Source organism: Phaethon lepturus, unplaced genomic scaffold, assembly GCF_000687285.1.
Source record: "Phaethon lepturus isolate BGI_N335 unplaced genomic scaffold, ASM68728v1 scaffold6162, whole genome shotgun sequence".
Taxonomy (NCBI): Eukaryota; Metazoa; Chordata; class Aves; order Phaethontiformes; family Phaethontidae; genus Phaethon; species Phaethon lepturus.
Window position 1 is genome coordinate 2,454 of NW_010525425.1, and position 19,348 is coordinate 21,801.

Here is a 19,348-nt window from a genome sequence, read left to right on the forward strand (position 1 = left end):
CATCCCACCCTGCATTCTGGGAAAGGAAAGTTGGAAGCTCATGTTGACTGTGAACCCCATTTTACCAGTCATAGAAGCTTATGGCTCTGTGTATTTTAAACAGCTTTGACTCAAAAAATGGCAGTGGGAGATTTACATATATCTGCAGTGCAGCAGCCTGGAAGGTTTTTGCAAAATTCCTGAGTAAGTTTTCATCAATAACAAAGAGCCTGGCTCTCGACATGTGGGGACGTATTCTCAGCAGCTGATGAAGTGAGAATGGTTTTCATGGGTAGGAGGCAGTGTGGGATGGATTCAGTCCTTGAATGCTTTAATGCTTTAAGGAGGGAAAAAATGCGTTACAAAGCACGTTAGTGTACGTTTGCCTGGGGATAAGTGGGGACTGGTAAAGGTAATCTCACTGATAAATGGTAGAGAATTTCTCTTGAGAGTTTGTTTCTGTTGCTATTAATTTTCTTTAATGCGGTTATGTAGACTGTGTGGCTAGCACTTTAAACGTTTCCAATAAGTTTTCTAACTTTATTCACAGATTGTTGTTTGAATTCTTGTAACTTCTTGTACTCAGTATTCCCTGTACTGTCCTAGAGGTACTGGAATGTTGGGGGTGGAAATGTGACCTCGTATTTTTCCTAACAGGAAAGAGGTAAACCCATCATTCCTGTTGTATGTTTCTTTGACCTCTTCAAAAAGACATCTTTTTCTAAGCTTTTCAAAAGGGTGCAGAAGGGATTGACATGACAGTGGTACCACCACCAAACTTCAGTGATTCTAATTGTCCTCCTCTGCCGCACTTTCAGCTGGATCTGTGTGAGAAACTTGAGGGGCCCAGATTGTCTTTGTTGAGTAAGAGGTATTAAAACACATTTTTGCACTAGTTAATTTTGCATGAGAAGGATGCATCATTGTTTTGGGGTGGAATTTTCAAAAGTAATTGCTTCACCTTAATCAGCTTCATCCTGGATCCTGTATTTTCAGGAAGACAGGCAAGATTTACCTTTTTGTTTTCTTATGGTAGCTTCCTCTCAAATATGTACTGGTGTGAGTTTGTGGTTTTTTGTTTTGTTTTTGTTTTGTTTTTTTTTAAATCTGCTTCAGTGAGTTTAACGGATAGCCTGTTTAAGGGAAGTAGCCGTGTAAGGGGAAGTAAGACTTTTTAAAAACCACATACTGTAGTGTGTTATTGAGAGATATAAAACAGTCGGAAGTTCCCAGTATCTAATTAGGATATTATTTATTAAATATTGGGATAAATATCTACTTTCTAGAGCACCAGTCAAACATTTTCTGCATATGTAGTTGAGATGTTTATCAACCTCAGTGGCACATAGTAAGAATTAACTGAATAACTTTTTTTTTATTTTTTTTTAATTTTGATGTGGTAGAGCAGAAAGTCATAAGTAGCTCTCATGGTGTGTATAATCCAGAACAAGAAGTATGTTCAGAGATTCCATATTCTTTGAGATAACCTGGTAAGCCTGTGAGAAATGCTGACATCTAGCATCTTTTGGTTCCTGACCCTTTATGTTTGCACTAGGGGAACTAACCTGGTATGAGCTGTTGGAAGGTCAAAATAGGGAAAAGTGTGCAACCGTGCCTTTGCATTTTCTTGACTAGTACCTGGGAGGCTAGAGTTACTGGTCTTCTATAAACTTAGATTTAGATAAAAGTTTGCTTTTATCAGTTTGCTGATGATCCAGGACTTTAAATTTTTCTGCTAACATTATGCTCAGTGGTAGCTGAAATCTGCATGTAAGAATAATTAAGTTAACTCTTCTTGAAATTTATATGGTTTTCATCTTTATTCTATTTTTATTTTCAGTGGAATCTGGCTGAAAATCTATTCCCGTTGTTTTCAACCAAAAAGGACAATTTGGGCAATGAAGTCTGAACAAACAGAAACTGTTTCCTTGGGCTGTGCTGCTCTACATGATAGAAAGCCTGGGTACTGGAAGAAAGAATACATCTTCAAACAAATAGCTGCTGTCAAAACTAGAGTAATGCGACTTGTTAAACCTGTAGATCCTTACACAGGTCTTCCATGTAAAAACAAAGAAGCTATGAAGTAAGCAATGCTTTCTCACAGAAGATATTCACTCAGGAACAATGTAGAGAATATTAATGGCTTTGGTAACGCTGGGGGGATATGGAAATAGAGCTATAAAATGTATATGGTAATGGGAAGATCTGATGATAACCTATAAATGACCTAGCCTGAGAAACATATGTAGCAGTTAATAGAAGTTTAAAAATTCTGTTGAAAGGATAGTTTAAGTTTTGTCACTTTGAGACTTTTTTTAAACACCCTTCTCCCCTCTCAATTCCTAAATAACAGAGCCTCTGGCTTGAGTTGGATAATTGTTTTAAAGGACAAAAATGGAAAGGAACATGTAATGGAGAAGGCAAACCTATCATTTAAGGACACATCTGTCACTATACTTTGGTATAGTACAAGTTGGCCATGCTTAGACACCTTGTCAACTCTAAAACTATTTGGAGTTACACCATTGCTTCCTGTCCAAAGCAGAGCTCCCAGCAAGAATGGGTGAGTTTTAACGTAGGATTTTTGAGGCTTTTTTAGTGTAACTGGTTGATAATGTGTCTGTAGGAGCTATCTGATGTTGGTTTGACTCAACAGGTTATTTCTTTCTTCAAAAGCCTCTCTGTGGTATTTCTTCCAAAGCCTATGTCCTTCTTTTCATTGGTATAGTTTTTTAGCAAGAAATAGATATAATCCAGCAAGTTGTGACATTAATCCATAGGTTAATGTAGCTACTGGCATGCAAGACTGATAGGTCCTGCTTTGTAAAGCTGAATCTAAGGCATAGATACAAATAAGCATGAAACAAACATGTAAATCTATGAGAATTTCATGTGAGACACTTAGATTGGAACAGTTCATCAATGTGGCTACAATCAGATAATCTATGCTACTAACACCTTTTTTTTTTTTCTGCCTGCCATAGGTGTGTATGTGAATTTAGGGAACTTGGTGGTTGGCTGTGTGTACAGTATAAGTAGATGCATATAAATAAAAATAGTCTGCAGCACAAAGTGAGATAGCTGTTGTTTTGTAACTTAAATGTGGACAATATTTTTCTAGCATTATATTCTGAGAAAAGATGTTTAAATTAAAATTGTGTATTTGAGGTATGTATGTATTTGCTGTCAAGGAGTTTTCCACATGTCTGTGTCTTATGTGTGGTTTTAGTATATGCAGTATCAGCTACATACCTCTAGCAGTAGAGCTCTGAAAAGAGAGTATTGTTGTTCACCTACAAAAAACATGGTTCATCAAGCAGAAGGAGAGTATTTACCTAAAAAATTAAAACACTTTTGTGTAAAGTCGGCTGAACAGCACAGGCTAGAAATCTTGCAGTCAAGTTATGTGAGGAGTGTAGTTGTTTCTACCAAGATGATAATTCACATGTAGAAAACAGTAAAATAAAACTTCCAGGCATTAGTGTATTTATTTCACAGAATTTTAAGTTGTTAGAGCTTGTGAATATACATGAAGGTAATGACTTCAGAAATATCAGAATGTTAAGACTGTAAGGAGCTACTGCAGGGATTTTGGGAAAGTCCCTGTATTTATACCTGCCTAATTGACTTAAAGATGGATTGGTGTCCTGTCCCAGCCCCAAATCTTAGAGTTCTAGGTAATGTGACACAGTTCCGGTCTGTTGCTGTCTTCCTAGCAGTGTGTAGTAGTAGATGATACTACTGGGAAGTCTAGGAACAGTTTTTGAATATAATAAGAGCGTAAGTCTGTGAAGCATTTTAGAAAGAGTTAAAAAGAGTTTCTCCATTCTGAACAGGTAATGCAGACTCCACTTTCTGCTCTTTGTTATGCATCATGAGCCAATAAGAACACCTGTGAAGTATGAACTTTAGTTAAAGGGTGTTATAGGGCTGAATCACTTCAATTACATGCAAAATTGAAATAATTTTCTCAAGAAGGGAAGCTTCCTCTGACATAAGTTTTTAATTTATTATGTGTACAGTTTGATCCTTTCCTTGACATTTTGATTCTGTGGAGGAAGAATTTACCTTCTTAGTAGCTTGCTTCTTACTGACAAATATTCAGTGATTTCATCTATTACCAACAGAGTTTTAGAAATTAATTATAAAGTAATTCTGTGGCTATTTTGAAATGTCGGGCAAGCATATAAGTCGTTCCTCTTTTAAGTAGTATATTAGGCCATCCTATGGCGGCTTTTGTTTCTTTTCCTGTTAGGGGTTGAGATCCTGCTCATATGCTGTATTTGTTCAGAAGTAAAGTTTATGGCTGTGCATGCTGAATGTTTTTAAAACCATTTTCATTATGTGCTGTTGGTCAGACTTCAGAGTTAAAACTGAAATTAGGCTGCACTTTTACATAAATAAGGAGACATAGTCCTGTTGCTACATTCCGTATTTTTGTTTCAAAGACCTCGTCGATGTTCCTTAATTGCTGAATACCATCTTGCTAACATGACTGGAACTAGTGCAGCAGTTGGTGCTGATAAGCTTGTCCAGCTCTTTAGCCTGAATCCAGGACTCTTAGTAGGGCTTTGGAAGGTAAGATAATATTTTGTTTCAATACTTTTATTATGACTTGGCAAAGGAATCTGTTTCTTCTTGTAGTTCGGGATGTGGGTTTTTTGTTGTTTTTTTTTTAATCTTCCTTTTTTCTTTGGATTTTGAAAGATCTAGTCTAAACTAACAACAAGAAAATACAAGTAAGGACACGTAGTTGATTTATTGTATTCTAAAGAGCTGTTGCAAGAGTATCTGTGCTTTAAGACCCCCCTCACCTCTAGTTAAAGAACAGTTATGTATCATAGTTTATTATATTGTTATATATATAATACTGATCTTATTTCTGTGTTCAGTTGTATTTATTTTGCAGTCTTCACATGCCAAAGTTTGATATCCTAAAGACATTTTAAATAGAACAGTTTGAGAAGACATGTGCTTCTTCCCTGATTTATGCCTTGCCCTGTCCCCATCACTCAAAGTGATGAATTCTCACAAGGCAGCTTTGCTAGTTGTTTCCTTTAATCTACATCACCAGGTAACTGTATCCTGCTCCAGCAGTAGGAACACTGTAAATTGTGCCCTTTTGGAGATATTAAATTCTTGGTATTAAGTGCTTAAGTTAAGGGGTTAGTCTCTGTAGGCTGTGTGTAGAGATGGATGTCTTTTAGAGAGCTGTGCAGAACATCTAAAGTAGACTTCTGCTCTAAAGGAATTTGCATCTTCGCATTGAATACACTGAGACCTAGGTGTCTGCCTGAAGTTGCATACGGTTTGGTGCTATGGAAGCCTATCTCAGGTGTTCTGCTTTTGGACAGAATCCAGAGGTGGCAGCCCTTTCTTCCTCCCCCTGCCATGTTGATGAGGTAAACTTACATTATTTGGCACTGGCGAGGAACTTCCCTCAGGGAGCCTGTGAACAGTTGCTCTAAGCTGTGTTGCATTTCCAGCTGGAAACTCTTGCTACCTCAAATGTGCACAATCAACCAGAGGAATTGTTTAAAACTGTGGAAGGAATGTATGTTTCACTTACTTAAAGGTGTCTATTTCCTAGAAAACTTGAGACTAGCTGACCTGCATGAGGCTATTATGGGTTGTCTCAATCTATTCAAAACTCTGATAAGTGGACAGACGATCCTATTGTATCTTCCGTAGTTTAGTAGATTGGTGTCCCTGTGTTGTTGTCCCTATGGTCTTGCCAGCCTGTTACCCCTTCCCATGCTTGGAAAGAGAACTCTTTCAGCAACTGGAAATGATTCAATCCTAAGTTCCACGAAGTTGTTAAGCATCAAATGCCTCACTCTAGTATATTTTTTCCTGCTTACTTTTCTGAACAGCTGTTCTTATTCTCTGTGTGGGCAGAGTAACATTAGGCAGTTAACTGTAGATGGGTGTAGTAATCATAAATGCCACACATCTTGTTTTTTTACATGTAGCTTAGCTGCATAACAGAAATTGTTGATGCTAATAGTTCTGACAACCAAGGACAGCTTATGCGGGCCTTCTGGTGTTTGGATAGAGAAAGACTGAGAGGCTCTAGGTGACTGATAAATCTCTGTCATTATATCTTTTATAGCTATAATTTTCTACTATGAAACTACAGGAGTAACTACAAAAAAAAAAAAAAAGAAGTTTGAGTAGGGGATGTCATTTTCTGTTTGGTAACCTAGAGAGAGGAAAACAATAGTTGCCCACTTTTCAGGACAGTAATAAACTGCTGGCAGTGAATAATTTTGCCATTCCCTTATGTGTTTGCAACTGTAGGATTTAAAAATGCATTTTTCTTTAAAAAAAAAACACACCTAAAATCCTAGCATTCTGTGTTCTTGAAGTAAATAGGTACCTTTGGGTCTGCTTAGTTCTCACATTGAGCTCTGAAGTTTTCTTTGAGCTATATAGGCCTATAGAAGGTATGTCTTTTCGTTTTCCCAGGAGCATGTAATCTGGTGAAGACATCTGGGGTTTTACTTTGAAATTCAGTATTTCTGTTGAATAGCTCTGTATTCCTCACTGGTGTTAGCCCTCTTTGCAAACAGTTCCTTACATATGAAAATAAGCTTGATGCTTAGGTAATTAGTAGCTGGGAGTAAGGCCTGTTTGACTCTTATTAAGTGTCTAGTTCTAAAGTGGTGAGTAGGAGCTAGAGAAGTACGGTTCATGGATTGACGCTGATAACTTTTGCCCTGGCATAGCTAGTTTCCCTCCCTTTCCCCACAATATAGAAATGATGTGATCTTTTACATATATTCTGTACTTTGTGAAAAGATGGTAGCAGTTATAGGAGTCCAAGTGTTAAAGCAAGCCATTATTAACATTATTACAGTAACTGGCAGAATAATAAGCAGCAGCATTTATCTATGAATTTTAATGCTCAGGAAGAACTTGTGAAAAGAAGTATTTCCAGATGAAAAATACATCTACTTTAATTAACTTTTCAGGAGAAAAATGAAATTGCTTTTGTTATGGCAAGTCTTCATTATCACCAACTTCTTGAGAGAAGCACTTTGGGTTCTGCTACTGTGTAAGTTTTGGTTTCTCCTTTGTGGGTAATAAAGATAACCTTTTGAATAAAGCTTTGAGTTTTACAGTTAAAATTGGCTGCTGGTAAGAGGTTTATATTTAGGCAGTAATTAACTATTCTTGTTTAATATAAACAACAGTTACAGTAACTATATACAAAGCTGTAGAAGTATTTTCATACTAAAATGTTGCCATTGTTATGCTATTAAGGAGATAATTTAGTCATACAAGAGTATGCGTGCTTACTGTATTGAGAAAGGTGGAAATACACTGCCCATACTTCTCCATTTTCACAAGCATCTTTTTATTCCCTCTTCCTATCTGAAAGACCTAGAAAAGAGGGAGACATTTTAGGAAGTAGGAAAATAATTTTTAGCTGTGTAAGAGGGGAGAAAAAAATTAGAGTAAACTGGTAAGGTACCTGCATTTATCTTTCAGTCCTATTGAAAAACTGGATTTCCTATGCTGTATTTGTGTATATGTGTATATTGCAGTGTATAATAAAATACCTATTTATACACTGTAAACTGTTTAAAAAGATGGAGTTTTTTAGCTTTAGAGGATGATTTGGGGGATTTATTTTTCCCCACAGCCCACCCCCTCAGCTTTCTGCTTAGGTACTGTTTTATCTACTGATAGTCTTACGTGCCTGCTGTAAGTTAGTATGGCTTTTTTCACACAGAAGGTAAACCCATTTCCCTTACTGCCAAATAGGATCCTGTATCGGAGCTGCTCAGTTGCCTCTGGGATTTGGGCTCTTCTGGTCATTTGTGTGCAGTAGTTTCCCTTTTAAGTTAGGCACAGCCAAAATTATTCAGTAACTCCTATTCCAGAGAAGTCTGTAGCTAGCTGGCTTTCAGATTTGTAAAGCTGATGGTGTTTTTTTTTTTTTTTTGCATAAATAAGTCCATATTTTGGAGTTTAACAGATGTAGCTTTTAAAGTCGACTGCCATAGTTTCTGCCTTTGATTATACTGCACAGCTGAGTAGAAGTATTAGACACTGTATTAGCTTAAAAGAACTATGATGAACTAGAGATGTTTGATTTTCAAAAGCATTAATAAAGAAGAAAAGTTGTGTCTTCTAGTAATTTTTTCCCCTCTTATAACCTCTCCTAAGGTGATAGTCTCAGTGTAGAGCTATTTATGGTATCTCTTTTCTATTAAATCCTTCCCCCTTGCTTAATTCTATTATTATTATTTTTTAAAGTCAATATGCCCTTCTGCCTAATAAACCTGTATTGGATGATGTTGACCCAGAATATGGACTGCATGACTATGATCTGCATCTTGATATGCATGGTGGAAGCTGCACCTACCTGTGTGGAACATTCAAGAGCCTCTCCTGCAGAAAAGGTAGTGTTGACAGAACAGTAATGTCTGTTTTTAAAATGATCCCTGCTGTTTTGTTGTGCTTTTTATATTCAATCTCTCTGTTTTAAGGGGAGAAACGGAAATGGATTTTTAAGAGTAAGCTATGTTTTTGTAGTATGATTTCTTTATATCTGCATGGTGCGTTGTGTGGTGTCATAAGATTGCTCTATATGAAGTCTGCTGGCTATTACATTGACATAGTGTCAGGCCTGCAATATAAATTCTGCAGATTGTTAGGATATTTTTGTTTGGTTCAGTGCTGAGTTAATAACGCAGTGGCACAGCTTTTGGTGCAGAGTGATGTTCCTTCCACTTTTATACTATAAGGGAGAGTGGGTTTGTCATACATTTTGGAGACCTGTTTCTGTGGAATTCTTCTCAGGTATACTTCAGGTGCATTGAGAGATTAAATATATTTGTAGAAGATACTGTGAACTTTAAGATTTATAACTTTTGTTTAGACCAACTTAAGGTTGTCTATTGTGAATTCCTTTCATTGTGTAATGAATAATTTCAGTGATTATTTATAACTGTACTGCTTTTTCTCAGTTCTTAGCATTTCTTTAAATGAGACATGATTAGCCATCCTTATTGTTCATGTACAGCCCAACTTAATAATTCTGCTAGAGTTTTGCAAAATATATGGGTGATCTCTCTTTTGACTTCAACACAACCCTGCCTACAGCTACACAGCTGTCTTCCTGTCAGCAGAGGCAGATTAAAATACTAAAATTAAACAATTAAATTAAACACTGGAAATTAATTATTGTTTCCCACTATTTTTCTAATAAGTGCTAAGAAGCCTTCTGCTGATGTCAGAAAATACCGTTTTTGAAGAACCATAGAATAGTTTGAGTTGGAAGGGACTTTAAAGGTCATCTAGGCCAACTCCCCTGCAGTGAGCTGGGACATAATCAGCTAGACCAGGTTGCTCGGAGCCCCATCCAGCCTGACCTGGAATGTTTCCAAGAATGGGGCACCTACCACCTCTCTGGGCAACCTGTGCCAGTGTTTCACCACCCTCACTGTGAAAAATTTCTTACTTAGATCTAGGCATACATTATTTTCTACATACTATGAAAACAGTAGAGGGCACTGTTTGAGTGGCTTGAGTGTTTTTACAGCGTTAGAACAAATTTCCCTGCAGCTTTCTTTTTTTTTTGAACTCTGTATTTGATGGCTCCAAGAACTGTCATTTAGACTGTAGACTTGTGCACAGTGTGAAGCGTTGTAGTGCTTTGAATTTGAAACTTACATGTTTTCAGATTCCTGAAAAGGTCCAAACTTGAAATAGAGGAATACTTATAAGGATAAAACTTCAGTGAAATTCTATCCATGTAGCAATAGAAATCTCTCCTGAGGTATTGTTCAATACAGGATCCTTCTTTATACTCCATAAAAAATTTTCTTCTGGAAATTGCCAGAGGGTTGACTTTCGTGCGTGTTTTTTTTGAGGTGAATGTCATGTTTTGTTTTCTAAAATGAAAATTTTACACACCTAGCAATACAGCTGTACAAGAGAGGGCAGTATGTGGCACACTTTTCTTTGTTGGTATCACTTTTTTTGCTGCTTAGAAGCTACTTCTGTTAAAGATTAAGCTGATTGGTTCTGTTTAATACCTTTATCCAGTTCTGCTTAATATCCTTTTCAATGATCTGGATGAGGTGATCGAGTGCTCCCTCAGTAAGTTTGCAGATGACACCAAGCTGGGTGGGAGTGTTGATCTGCTGGAGGGTAGGAGGGCTCTGCAGAGGGATCTGGACAGGCTGGATCGATGGGCCGAGGTAACTGTATGAGGTTTAATAAGGCCAAGTGCCAGGTCCTGCACTTGGGTCACATCAACCCCATGCAACGCTACAGACTGTGGGAAGACTGGCTGGAGAGCTGCCCGGCGGAAAGGGACCTGGGGGTGCTGGTTGACAGCCAGCTGAATATGAGCTGGCAGTGTGCCCAGGTGGCCAAGAAGGCCAACAGCGTCCTGGCCTGTATCAGGAATAGTGTGGCCAGCAGGAGTAGGGAAGTGATCGTGCCCCTGGACTCAGCACTGGTGAGGCTGCACCTTGAATCCTGTGTTCAGTTTTGGGCCCCTCACTACAACAAGGAGACTGAGGTGCTGGAGCATGTCCAGAGAAGGGCAATGAAGCTGATGAGGGGTCTGGAGCACAAGTCTTCTGAGGAGCAGGGGTTGTTCAGTCTGGAGAAGAGGAGGCTGAGGGGAGACTTCATTGCTCTCTACAACTACCTGAAAGGTACCTGAAAGGTAAATTGTAGAGAGGTCATTGTTGGTCTCTTTCCCCAAGTAACAAGCGATAGGATGAGGGGAAATGGCCTCAAGTTGTGCCAGGGGAGGTTTAGACTGGAAAGGGTTAGGCTGCCCAGGGAAATGGTTGAATCACCATCCCTGGTGCTTAGGGCCATGGTTTAGAGGTGGACTTGGCAGTTCTGGGTTAACAGTTGACTTGATGATCTTAACAGTATTTTCCAACCTAAATGATTCTATGATTTTTATGATTCTATGATGTTTATGCAAATTGTAGCAAATGTCCAGGATCCACAGTTGTGATGCCATCTCACTTTGATAGAGAATCTGTTTTATGATCAGGAATGTTTTCTGAACTGTTTCAGTTTTGTGTCCTTTAGCTGTGTGCCAGCCGCTAGATTCTACTCTCAAAGGACATCAGCCAGCTGAAGCCGTGGTGGTGCAGGCAATAAGCTCATTTGTCATGTAGTCCCATCCATGTACTTGCACATTAATGTCTTTTGGAAAATGCTTGATTTTCTCCATAATTAGCATTCAAAAATGATGTAGTGAGGCAGCTTATGTCTGTCTGCTGTCATATCTTCATGGTAACTTGTTGTTCATTTGCTCTTTCTGGCAAATACGGTATTTCTGAATGCGGCCAACAGTGTAGCTTTGTCCAAGCTGGTTATATTTGATGGTTTGTGCTTTGTTTTTAGGCTCCATTCTAATGATACTCTTTGTCCTGTTCTCTGGGAGGGCTCTGAAAACATGGAGGTCTCCGACATAATGAGAAGTCTTGCTATTTCTTAAAATTCTCCACCCAATCCAGATTTATTTTAAATTATGGATGTGACATGCCAATGGCAGTTTCTACAACCTGCAACACAGATCAGTTGTCAGCTATTATACTGGGTTTTTACTTATTTATTTGTTTCCTTTAGGAAGATGTAGAATCTCCTGAGCTACCAGGGAATTAACTGATTTATTTGTTCATGTTTAGTTTTATTTTTGTCTCCTTTTTGTTAGTGTTCATTAATGTTGTACTTCATTTTGCTGCTCTGTTTTCCATTTTGCTTCTCTATTTTAAATTGTTTCTGCAAAATTCTAAACATTAAATTAAAAAAGTTTTATCACACTTCATTGAACTAAGTGGTTTTTTTTTTCTGTTATTAATACTTGCACTGCAGTAACTAGCTGTTTTGCCACTCTGTTTTGGCTGTTTTTTAGCATTTTATTTGATGCTTCTTTCCATTTTAAACAGAATTGGTAATACCATATTGTTGACAAATACTGTAGGGTGAATAATGGGATTGAATATATTGCAAAACTTTTCTTGTTTTCAGGAACCTGTGACAGGCTTTTCATATGACTCATAGAAGCCATGAATACTGCATCTAGCTTTTTAATAAACATTCTTGAAATGTATGTACCTAGGTTTTCAACTTTTTAAGCATGGTTTTGTAGACATATGGTAGTCTAAGCTTTGGCTTTTACATCCTTGTTGATGTAACTTGATGTGTTGTGTTTGCAAAATGTTAATGGGGTGATTTTTGTGTGTTTTAGCTTTCAAGATTTTTTTGTAAAATATCACATCATGTATTTGAAATATTTTTGCTTGACCTTGAAGATTGATTTGCAAGTTTAAATGATCTTTTCAGCATGGTAAGGCTGCTTGTTGCCACCAGAATTAATGTTAAGCACAGCCTTCCCTGTGAAAATAACAATCAAATTACAACTTGCCAACAAAGGCTTGCGTAGCGAAACAAACTCGCTTGGCTTTTAGCTAAAATAAGTGAGGTATTTGTTTCTTTACCCTTGAGGTTTGTGTGCATGATATATGTTCTCTATATTGGTATTCTCTTTGGAAATATTTGTTCCCTATGACCTATACTAATGAAAGGGCTGCTTTGCTGCTCTATGTGTCTTGCATAAACTCTGGCTGTAGCTATTATAAGGGGACAGTAAAACAAATTCTAGATCAGGCTAAAGAAAGCCCTATCCCATTTGCTCCCTCTATGTTTCCCTTGGTATGTTTAACATAGCTTGCTCTGCCCTTTAATTTCCTTTTCTCATCTGACTGGGATGAGGAGAGGGAGATTTCAGTACATAGCACTTCAGCTTCTTGCTAATTTCTAGGCATACTTTTTCTTTCCTCTGGGTATGATGGCTGCAGTGGAGCTTTTATATTTTTTAAAAATTATAAAGGTTTAACTAGCCCATGAAACCTTCAGGTTCCTGATCTGTGTTACCTATTTCCATCTAGCTTAAAGTTAAGAAGTAATGGCATTACACCTTAGCCAGGTGACCCATCTCGCAATGCAGCAGTTCATGTTATTAATGCCATGCAATAGTAGTGATGTCCTGGGCCTCATTAATTTATTAGCAGTATGCTTTTTTCAATCTGTTTTTATTCCATTAAAATTTTCATTTGTTTTGAATGAGAGGAATAGCTGCTTCCATTCAAATCTGAATTGCAGATAACTGAACAGTCCTTTGGAAAAAATGTTTGTTGACTAATGTAGTTTAGGGTCTCTTGTATAAAAGCTCAACTGTAAATGTGGACTTTCAGTGTTCACTCGGTAAAGCGTGACTATTTATCTAAAATATTTTTATCTTGAATGAAATCTTGTAATTGGATTTGACTTACCGAGATTTGGAACTGAACCATTTGTGTAGGTATCATCTTAGACTTTTTTTCACTTTGAGCTGGATCTCGAAAGTGAATTCTGCTTACATTTTCCTCACTGAGTTCTCTGGGACTTCACTGGAAAGACAGTGAGTATCACTGCCTGGAGTGATGCGTTTTCCTTCAACCATATATAATATTTCCTCGGCATAGTCATGTTGGTTCCACTGTATTCACACTCATATTCCAGACAGTGTCTGTGTACTTCCGTCCCGTCATGTGTTGGGCTGCTTCCTCCACACAGCAAGTATTCTTTGGACTACCCGCTTGTGAGTGATGTCTTTCTAGCATTGGTTTGTGGTCAAGTATCCCTTGGAAGTTGCTTGGCCCCACAGTACCAATTCAGAGAAGCTTCTGGCTTCTGTGGTAAATTGTGGGCTCTCTTTCTCTGTCACTTTGCCTCCAGCTGTCTGTCTTCAGCAGCCACCAGGCAAAGGCTTTTGCTGCTCCTTCACACAGGCTTTAGCTTTTTAACCCAAAGCCAGCCTTTCTGATGTCCCTTATTCTGTCTGCGGCCTCATGCTGCTACTTGGGCTTGATTGAAGCAGAACCACAGGCAAAACACTTCTCTCTTTTTTTTTTTTTTTTTTCACTTTCTCCACTTGTATCTTAAACCTCTACAAGCCCCTTCAGTTATCATCTTACCATCCAGAGCCTGCTACTGGATCCTAACAAGCTGTATTCTCCTGGGAATTCCTTACTATCTGTCTTCTGCAAGTGCTAGTTACTTAATTCTGTTCCTTTTTTTTTTTTTCTTTGAGGTCTCTAGTGCTTTCGTTTGCTCTTTTAAGAGATTGTGTCTTGTTCAAGGAAATTTTTTTAAGGGATGTCCTACTAAGAAGTCTGCTTGTGTGATGATGTGATAGATTTTTTTTTTTGTAGTCAGAGATCTTGTTTGTTATGATGTACCCCAAATTATAATTAGACCGTTGGACTCCGTGGTTAACTTTCCTCCTCCAATAACAAGGGAAAAAAGAACATTTGAAAAAAGTCAATCTCTTCTGGGGGGAGAGGAAGACATACCAAAGAAATGTAGTTATGTGTAATAATAAAATAAAAAAATCACAAAGAAATCTTAATAATTCTGTCAAAAAATGAAAGTGAGCCTTTGGAAAGCTATTTAAAAAATGAACAAATCCATAATTTAAAAACTTGATTCAAATCAAGGCATACTGCTTGTCATTTTAAATGATGCAATATCCTTTCCAGGGAGGACTGATAGTTATCTTTATACCATGTTGTACAGGGTTATTTGAGTTACTGGACAGAGTAGGGGAAAAAAAAAAAAGGTATGCCATAATTTATTTCATGTATTACATGTTCAACTTGACTTTTGAGGAGTGGGCAGTGGTGGAGGCACTGGTGGCATGCAATTGAAATGTTGAATGTGGAATTTATTCCTTGCATCCTTGTGTAAATCCTTTAGGTGACATTCAGATTTTTATACTCAATTATACCTTTTTTTTTTTTTACCTGCTGCTTCTACTATGGATCACGGAATCAAAGCCCTGAACTTAAATTCTTTATAATGTGCTTGATATCTAGCTGTTGGTATATGTCAGGGTTCCTTATTGATGGGTGGGAGGAAACTAAAGACAGAGAGAGAAGCAGAGAGAACATTTATGGTGTACTTGCACTTAGTTTGATCTGTAATAGTATAATGTTATATATTGTTAATATTTTCAGGTGACATTGAAAATGGATATTTGAGGCTCACAGTTGTAAGCTTAAAAAATAATATGAAGCACTTGCCTCTTACTGGAACAGTTGGCTTATCCTGGCAAACAGATGCATTTAAAGGCAATGTACAGGTCTGTCAGAAATATTTTCTGTTTCTAGAAATGCTTATCTCAAAACAATTATGTTTATGCATCCTAAATATGCTAATTAAAAAAAGTTTTTATTTGTGGAAGGTGTCTGCAAATAGAGAACCCCCCTCAATTCAAATACTGCAAAAATGATGTGACTTTTGGGGAAAAATAGTTTTATCCTTTCTCTCTTAGAGTCTAGATTGCATGATAGACCCATTATGCATGCGTGATGACTCCAGTGCTTTCCACTCAGGAAAGATGCTGTGACTGACCAGCACTGCTTGGAAATGCTGAACAAAACATGTACTGCAGATGTGCTTTTTCTAGGGGTTTTTGGGTTGTTTTTTTGAGAGGCAATAAGTCTTGAACCCCCAGGGAAATACTCTGCAGTTGTCTTTGTAGCATGTATGTGCAATGAAAGTTAGAAACTCTTTGTCCTGATTTCAGCTGGGATAGAGTTAATTTTCTTCATAGAAGCTGATATGAGGCTATGTTTTGGATTTAAAATGAACATAATGTTGATAATATACTGATGTTTTGAATTGTTGCTAAGCAGCCAAGGACTGTTCAGCTTCTTGTGCTGGCCTGCCAGTGAGCAGCCTGGGGGTGCATGGGAAGCTGGGACGGGGGATGGCCAGGACATTCATGCAGTCAGCACCTAGCTCTTGACTCATGTACATGGGTCAGCTGGATTAACTGTGTTTTAGAGGACTTCTCACTCGTTCTCTTGTACAGAACTCATAAAAGAACTATTTTAAAGAAAGTTTGAGAGTAGTTCTGTAGATTTTGCAACAGTGGCGAAGGCATATATTTTTAAGTGGACTTCAGCTGCATGAATATTTTAGAAGTACTGAAAATTCTGATAAATGTAACTTAAACCCTAGTAAAAAATGTTCTGGTTCAACACTTGATTTCAATTCTGGCACTTACTTTGAAAAAAGTAAAAATTAATATAACTGTTCTGCATAAGTGTGGAATGGAATACTATTTGAAAACATAATATTTTCATAGAATTGTTAAGGTTGGAAAAGACCTCAAAGATCAAGTCCAACCGTCTATATTTTGCTCATGGACTTTAGCATACTTGTTTTACAGTTTACAGTGTCAGCCAGCTTTCCTATGCAATGTAGAATATAAAATTTATCTTAAAACCTAATAATTGACTAGTATCTGTTGGCAACATCAACAGTAGTTGAACTTCAGTTACAGTTTCCATTCAGTGTTCCCTCTCTAATTGCTCATTACAATTTTTTTTCACATTCCTTGTATGCATAGTGAGAAGTTTGTTCACTTGCATTTTTTTCTCAGTTTGTGCTAAACTTTGAGTTGTGTGTTTGTTTTCAAAAGAACAACAAATCCTTCCCCCATGTGTGTTGACAAAAATACGGTATGTTGGTAATTAGAAGGAATTGAAGCTAACAAGAAAACATTTTTAAGGTAATTGTTTGCCATCTTTCTTTAATTGCCATGAATATTCATGAAGAGCCATGTTGCATAATATGTGTTGTTTAAGGCTTCTAAAAAAATTTTAGGCTTGAATTAGTTTATTTTTATTTTATTTTTATTGTGTATCCCATTAATTTCGTTAGAACCATTTGCATGCTTAAAGTTAGTGAAATCTTAGCGCATAATTACAGAATATACTTCATTTGCTTGAAAAGCATGTGATAGGAGGTAGGAAATCTCGCTGCTGTGTTGGGTTGATACCAGAAAATTAAGGCTCTGGGGAGGCCTCACTGTGGCCTTTCAATATATGAAGGGAGCTTATGAGAAAGATTGAGGGAGACTTGTTACCAAACCCTGTAGTGACTGGACAAGGGACAATGGTTTTAAACTGAAAGAGGGTAGATTTAAGCTGGACATTAGGTTGAATTTTTTTTATGATGAAGGTGGTGAGGCACTGGAACAGGTTGCCCAGTGGATGCCCCATCACTGGAAGTGTTCAAGGTCATGATGGTTGAGGCTTTGAGCAACCTGGTCTAGTTGAAGATGTCCTTGTCCATGGCAGGGGGGTTGGACTAGATGGTCTTAAAAGGTCCCTTCCAACCCAAATGATTCAGTGATTCTGTACGATTTACAGCTACTTGATGGAATTTTTTCTTCCGTGAAATAATCATGAGTAGCACATAAAAATCTGTGAAATTAACTGTCAGAGGAAACAGAGAGCTATGGCTGTAGTCCTTAGTTTAGCTCTGTCCTATATGCTTACAGCATGTTATACTGAATATTTGTTTCTAGGAAAAAATAAATAATTTTTTTAAACCCCTCGTTTTGTGGTGAGAGATTGGACATGTCAAAACATCGCTGTGGGTAGAATTCAATTTGGCTTTCAACATAAATCTCTATAAAACATGTGAAGGCCAAATAAAATCAGTCACAGCAGCAGAACATGCCACTACTTTGAATTTATTTGAATTTTGTCCAGTACTTTAAGGGGAAGAAAAAAAGCTTCTTTTGTCACTTATGGGTATTTTTTGTAAAAAAATTAATTGCTGAAGTACAGATAGTTGAAAATACATGGGAAGAAAAAACCACCCAACACTCAAGGCCACTCTGCTCTACTTTTCATAACTGGCCTTCGATATGCAAGGCGTCAGACCAGAAAAAAGATATTCTTTCTTGTTTCAAGTAAACTTGTAGCTTATATAAGTTATGAAATGATCATCAGATTTGGTTTGAATTTTATATTTTCAACACAGTCTATGTTAACAAACTTAGGAAAACTGTATATATCACGTTACCTCTTATGTTTGTGCCATCTGCTCTGTATTATTTGATTGAAGTAGAGTAATAATGAAAGAAATGTTGAAGCAACAGAAGCACAGCTATGTAGTGCAGTGAAATAAAGCATTCCCAATTAATTTTTTGTCATGGAATATGTGATCTTGGTTTGTTTATCCTTTTGGAGCATATGATACTCCTGTAGGTAATGCATATATACAGCATAATTAAGATAATCTGATTCATTTAGTGATTCAGAACTCGTGAGAATAGGTAACAGCTGATATTAAGTGACACACAACCCATATGCTTTTAAGGCACATGTGTGAAACCATCAGTTTCCAAGTGCCCAAGAATTGGCATCCTGACTCTAGCATTACAAAATGATGTAATTGTGTAGTGTTGTAAAGAAATATTTTGAAGAATTTTTAAAAGGAAGTATTATTTGGAGGGTAGAAAGATACATTACCTTTTTGGGAACTGAAGCTTGCAGCCATTCAAAAAGTGTTGTATACCTTTCAGTTATAGCTGGCATGTAAGGGTGGTTGTGAGTGTACGCTGCCTTGGGGGTAGTCTCTTTTAGGGTCTTTGCAAACATTGCTGCATTCACACAAGTTTAGCACCTGAGTTTAAACTTAGGTTTCTTGCTCATATTGAAGGGACTATCACTATTTGAATGGCAAGGTAACTAATAATTGAGAAACACAGATGTTAAAGGCATAAAAAATGTTCAAGAAATAATGTCTGATTGAGGTTGGCAGTGCTACTTTCTATAGGTTGCAATTTTGATTTCTGTAGGAAACCTCCAAATAAGTATTTGTTGCTTTTCAGTAGTCAGTGGAGCACTATCAATTATATTTTGAGTTTTTAGCCTTCATACCAAAATTTACTATCTGTTTAACCCTTGATATTTCTCCTGAAATCAGGGACAGATCTACTTGCTGTACCATGGCATAGGGAATTAATATCTTCTGCTTGTGTTTGTAGGACTGCTACGTGATGGATGTTACTCTCTTGGATGCAACTGGAAAGCCGTTCTGGTGTTTCAGTGCCCCGGTCTACATGGAACCGTCTTCCAAGGCATCCAGCCTTTATGAGTACATGGGCCATATCTATACCACAGACTATGCAGATTCAGAGGGTAAAGTCTGTGTTGAGTTGATACGGTTAGAAGAAACGAAGGAGTATTTTATAGTCAATTTCGTACTTTATATAAGCACCAACAAGGTAAATAACTGGTATGGAACAAATTATTGACTTAATTGGCTCACTGATTTCCTTGCCTTAAAAAAACCAAAAGCCAACAAAACCAAAAAAGTACACTAAACTTTTGCTGCTTACAGTTGATATCAATGAGCAAGACTGTTCCTGCAAGTTTTGTGCCTTTTAGTTTTTCAGTGACAAGTGCAATTGCATAGGGTTTTTTTTTAATTGGCATTGGAGGAATTGAAGAGACATGTTGATATAAATGAATGTTTT

General features: G+C 37.4%; 1 protein-coding gene across 1 annotated transcript; it reads left to right on the forward strand.

Moving 5' to 3' along the window:
* The first annotated feature begins 734 nt into the window (after positions 1-734).
* FBXO15 (F-box protein 15) lies at positions 735-19,126 on the forward strand. Its single transcript, XM_010282734.1, has 8 exons — positions 735-850; positions 1,820-2,062; positions 2,333-2,542; positions 4,428-4,557; positions 6,954-7,036; positions 8,245-8,390; positions 15,024-15,148; positions 18,857-19,126. Exons 1-8 carry the CDS (start codon positions 735-737, stop codon positions 19,124-19,126), a joined length of 1,323 nt encoding a protein of 440 aa, XP_010281036.1.
* Positions 19,127-19,348: the final 222 nt, after the last annotated feature.

Excerpts from the sequence above, each read along its gene's own strand:
- FBXO15 (XM_010282734.1), top strand. The coding sequence starts at position 735 with ATGACAGTGGTACCACCACCAAACTTCAGTGATTCTAATTGTCCTCCT. Across the intron at positions 4,558-6,953 it reads TCTTAGTAGGGCTTTGGAAG|GAGAAAAATGAAATTGCTTT; the intron begins GTAAGATAATAT and ends TTAACTTTTCAG. Across the intron at positions 8,391-15,023 it reads GAGCCTCTCCTGCAGAAAAG|GTGACATTGAAAATGGATAT; the intron begins GTAGTGTTGACA and ends TAATATTTTCAG.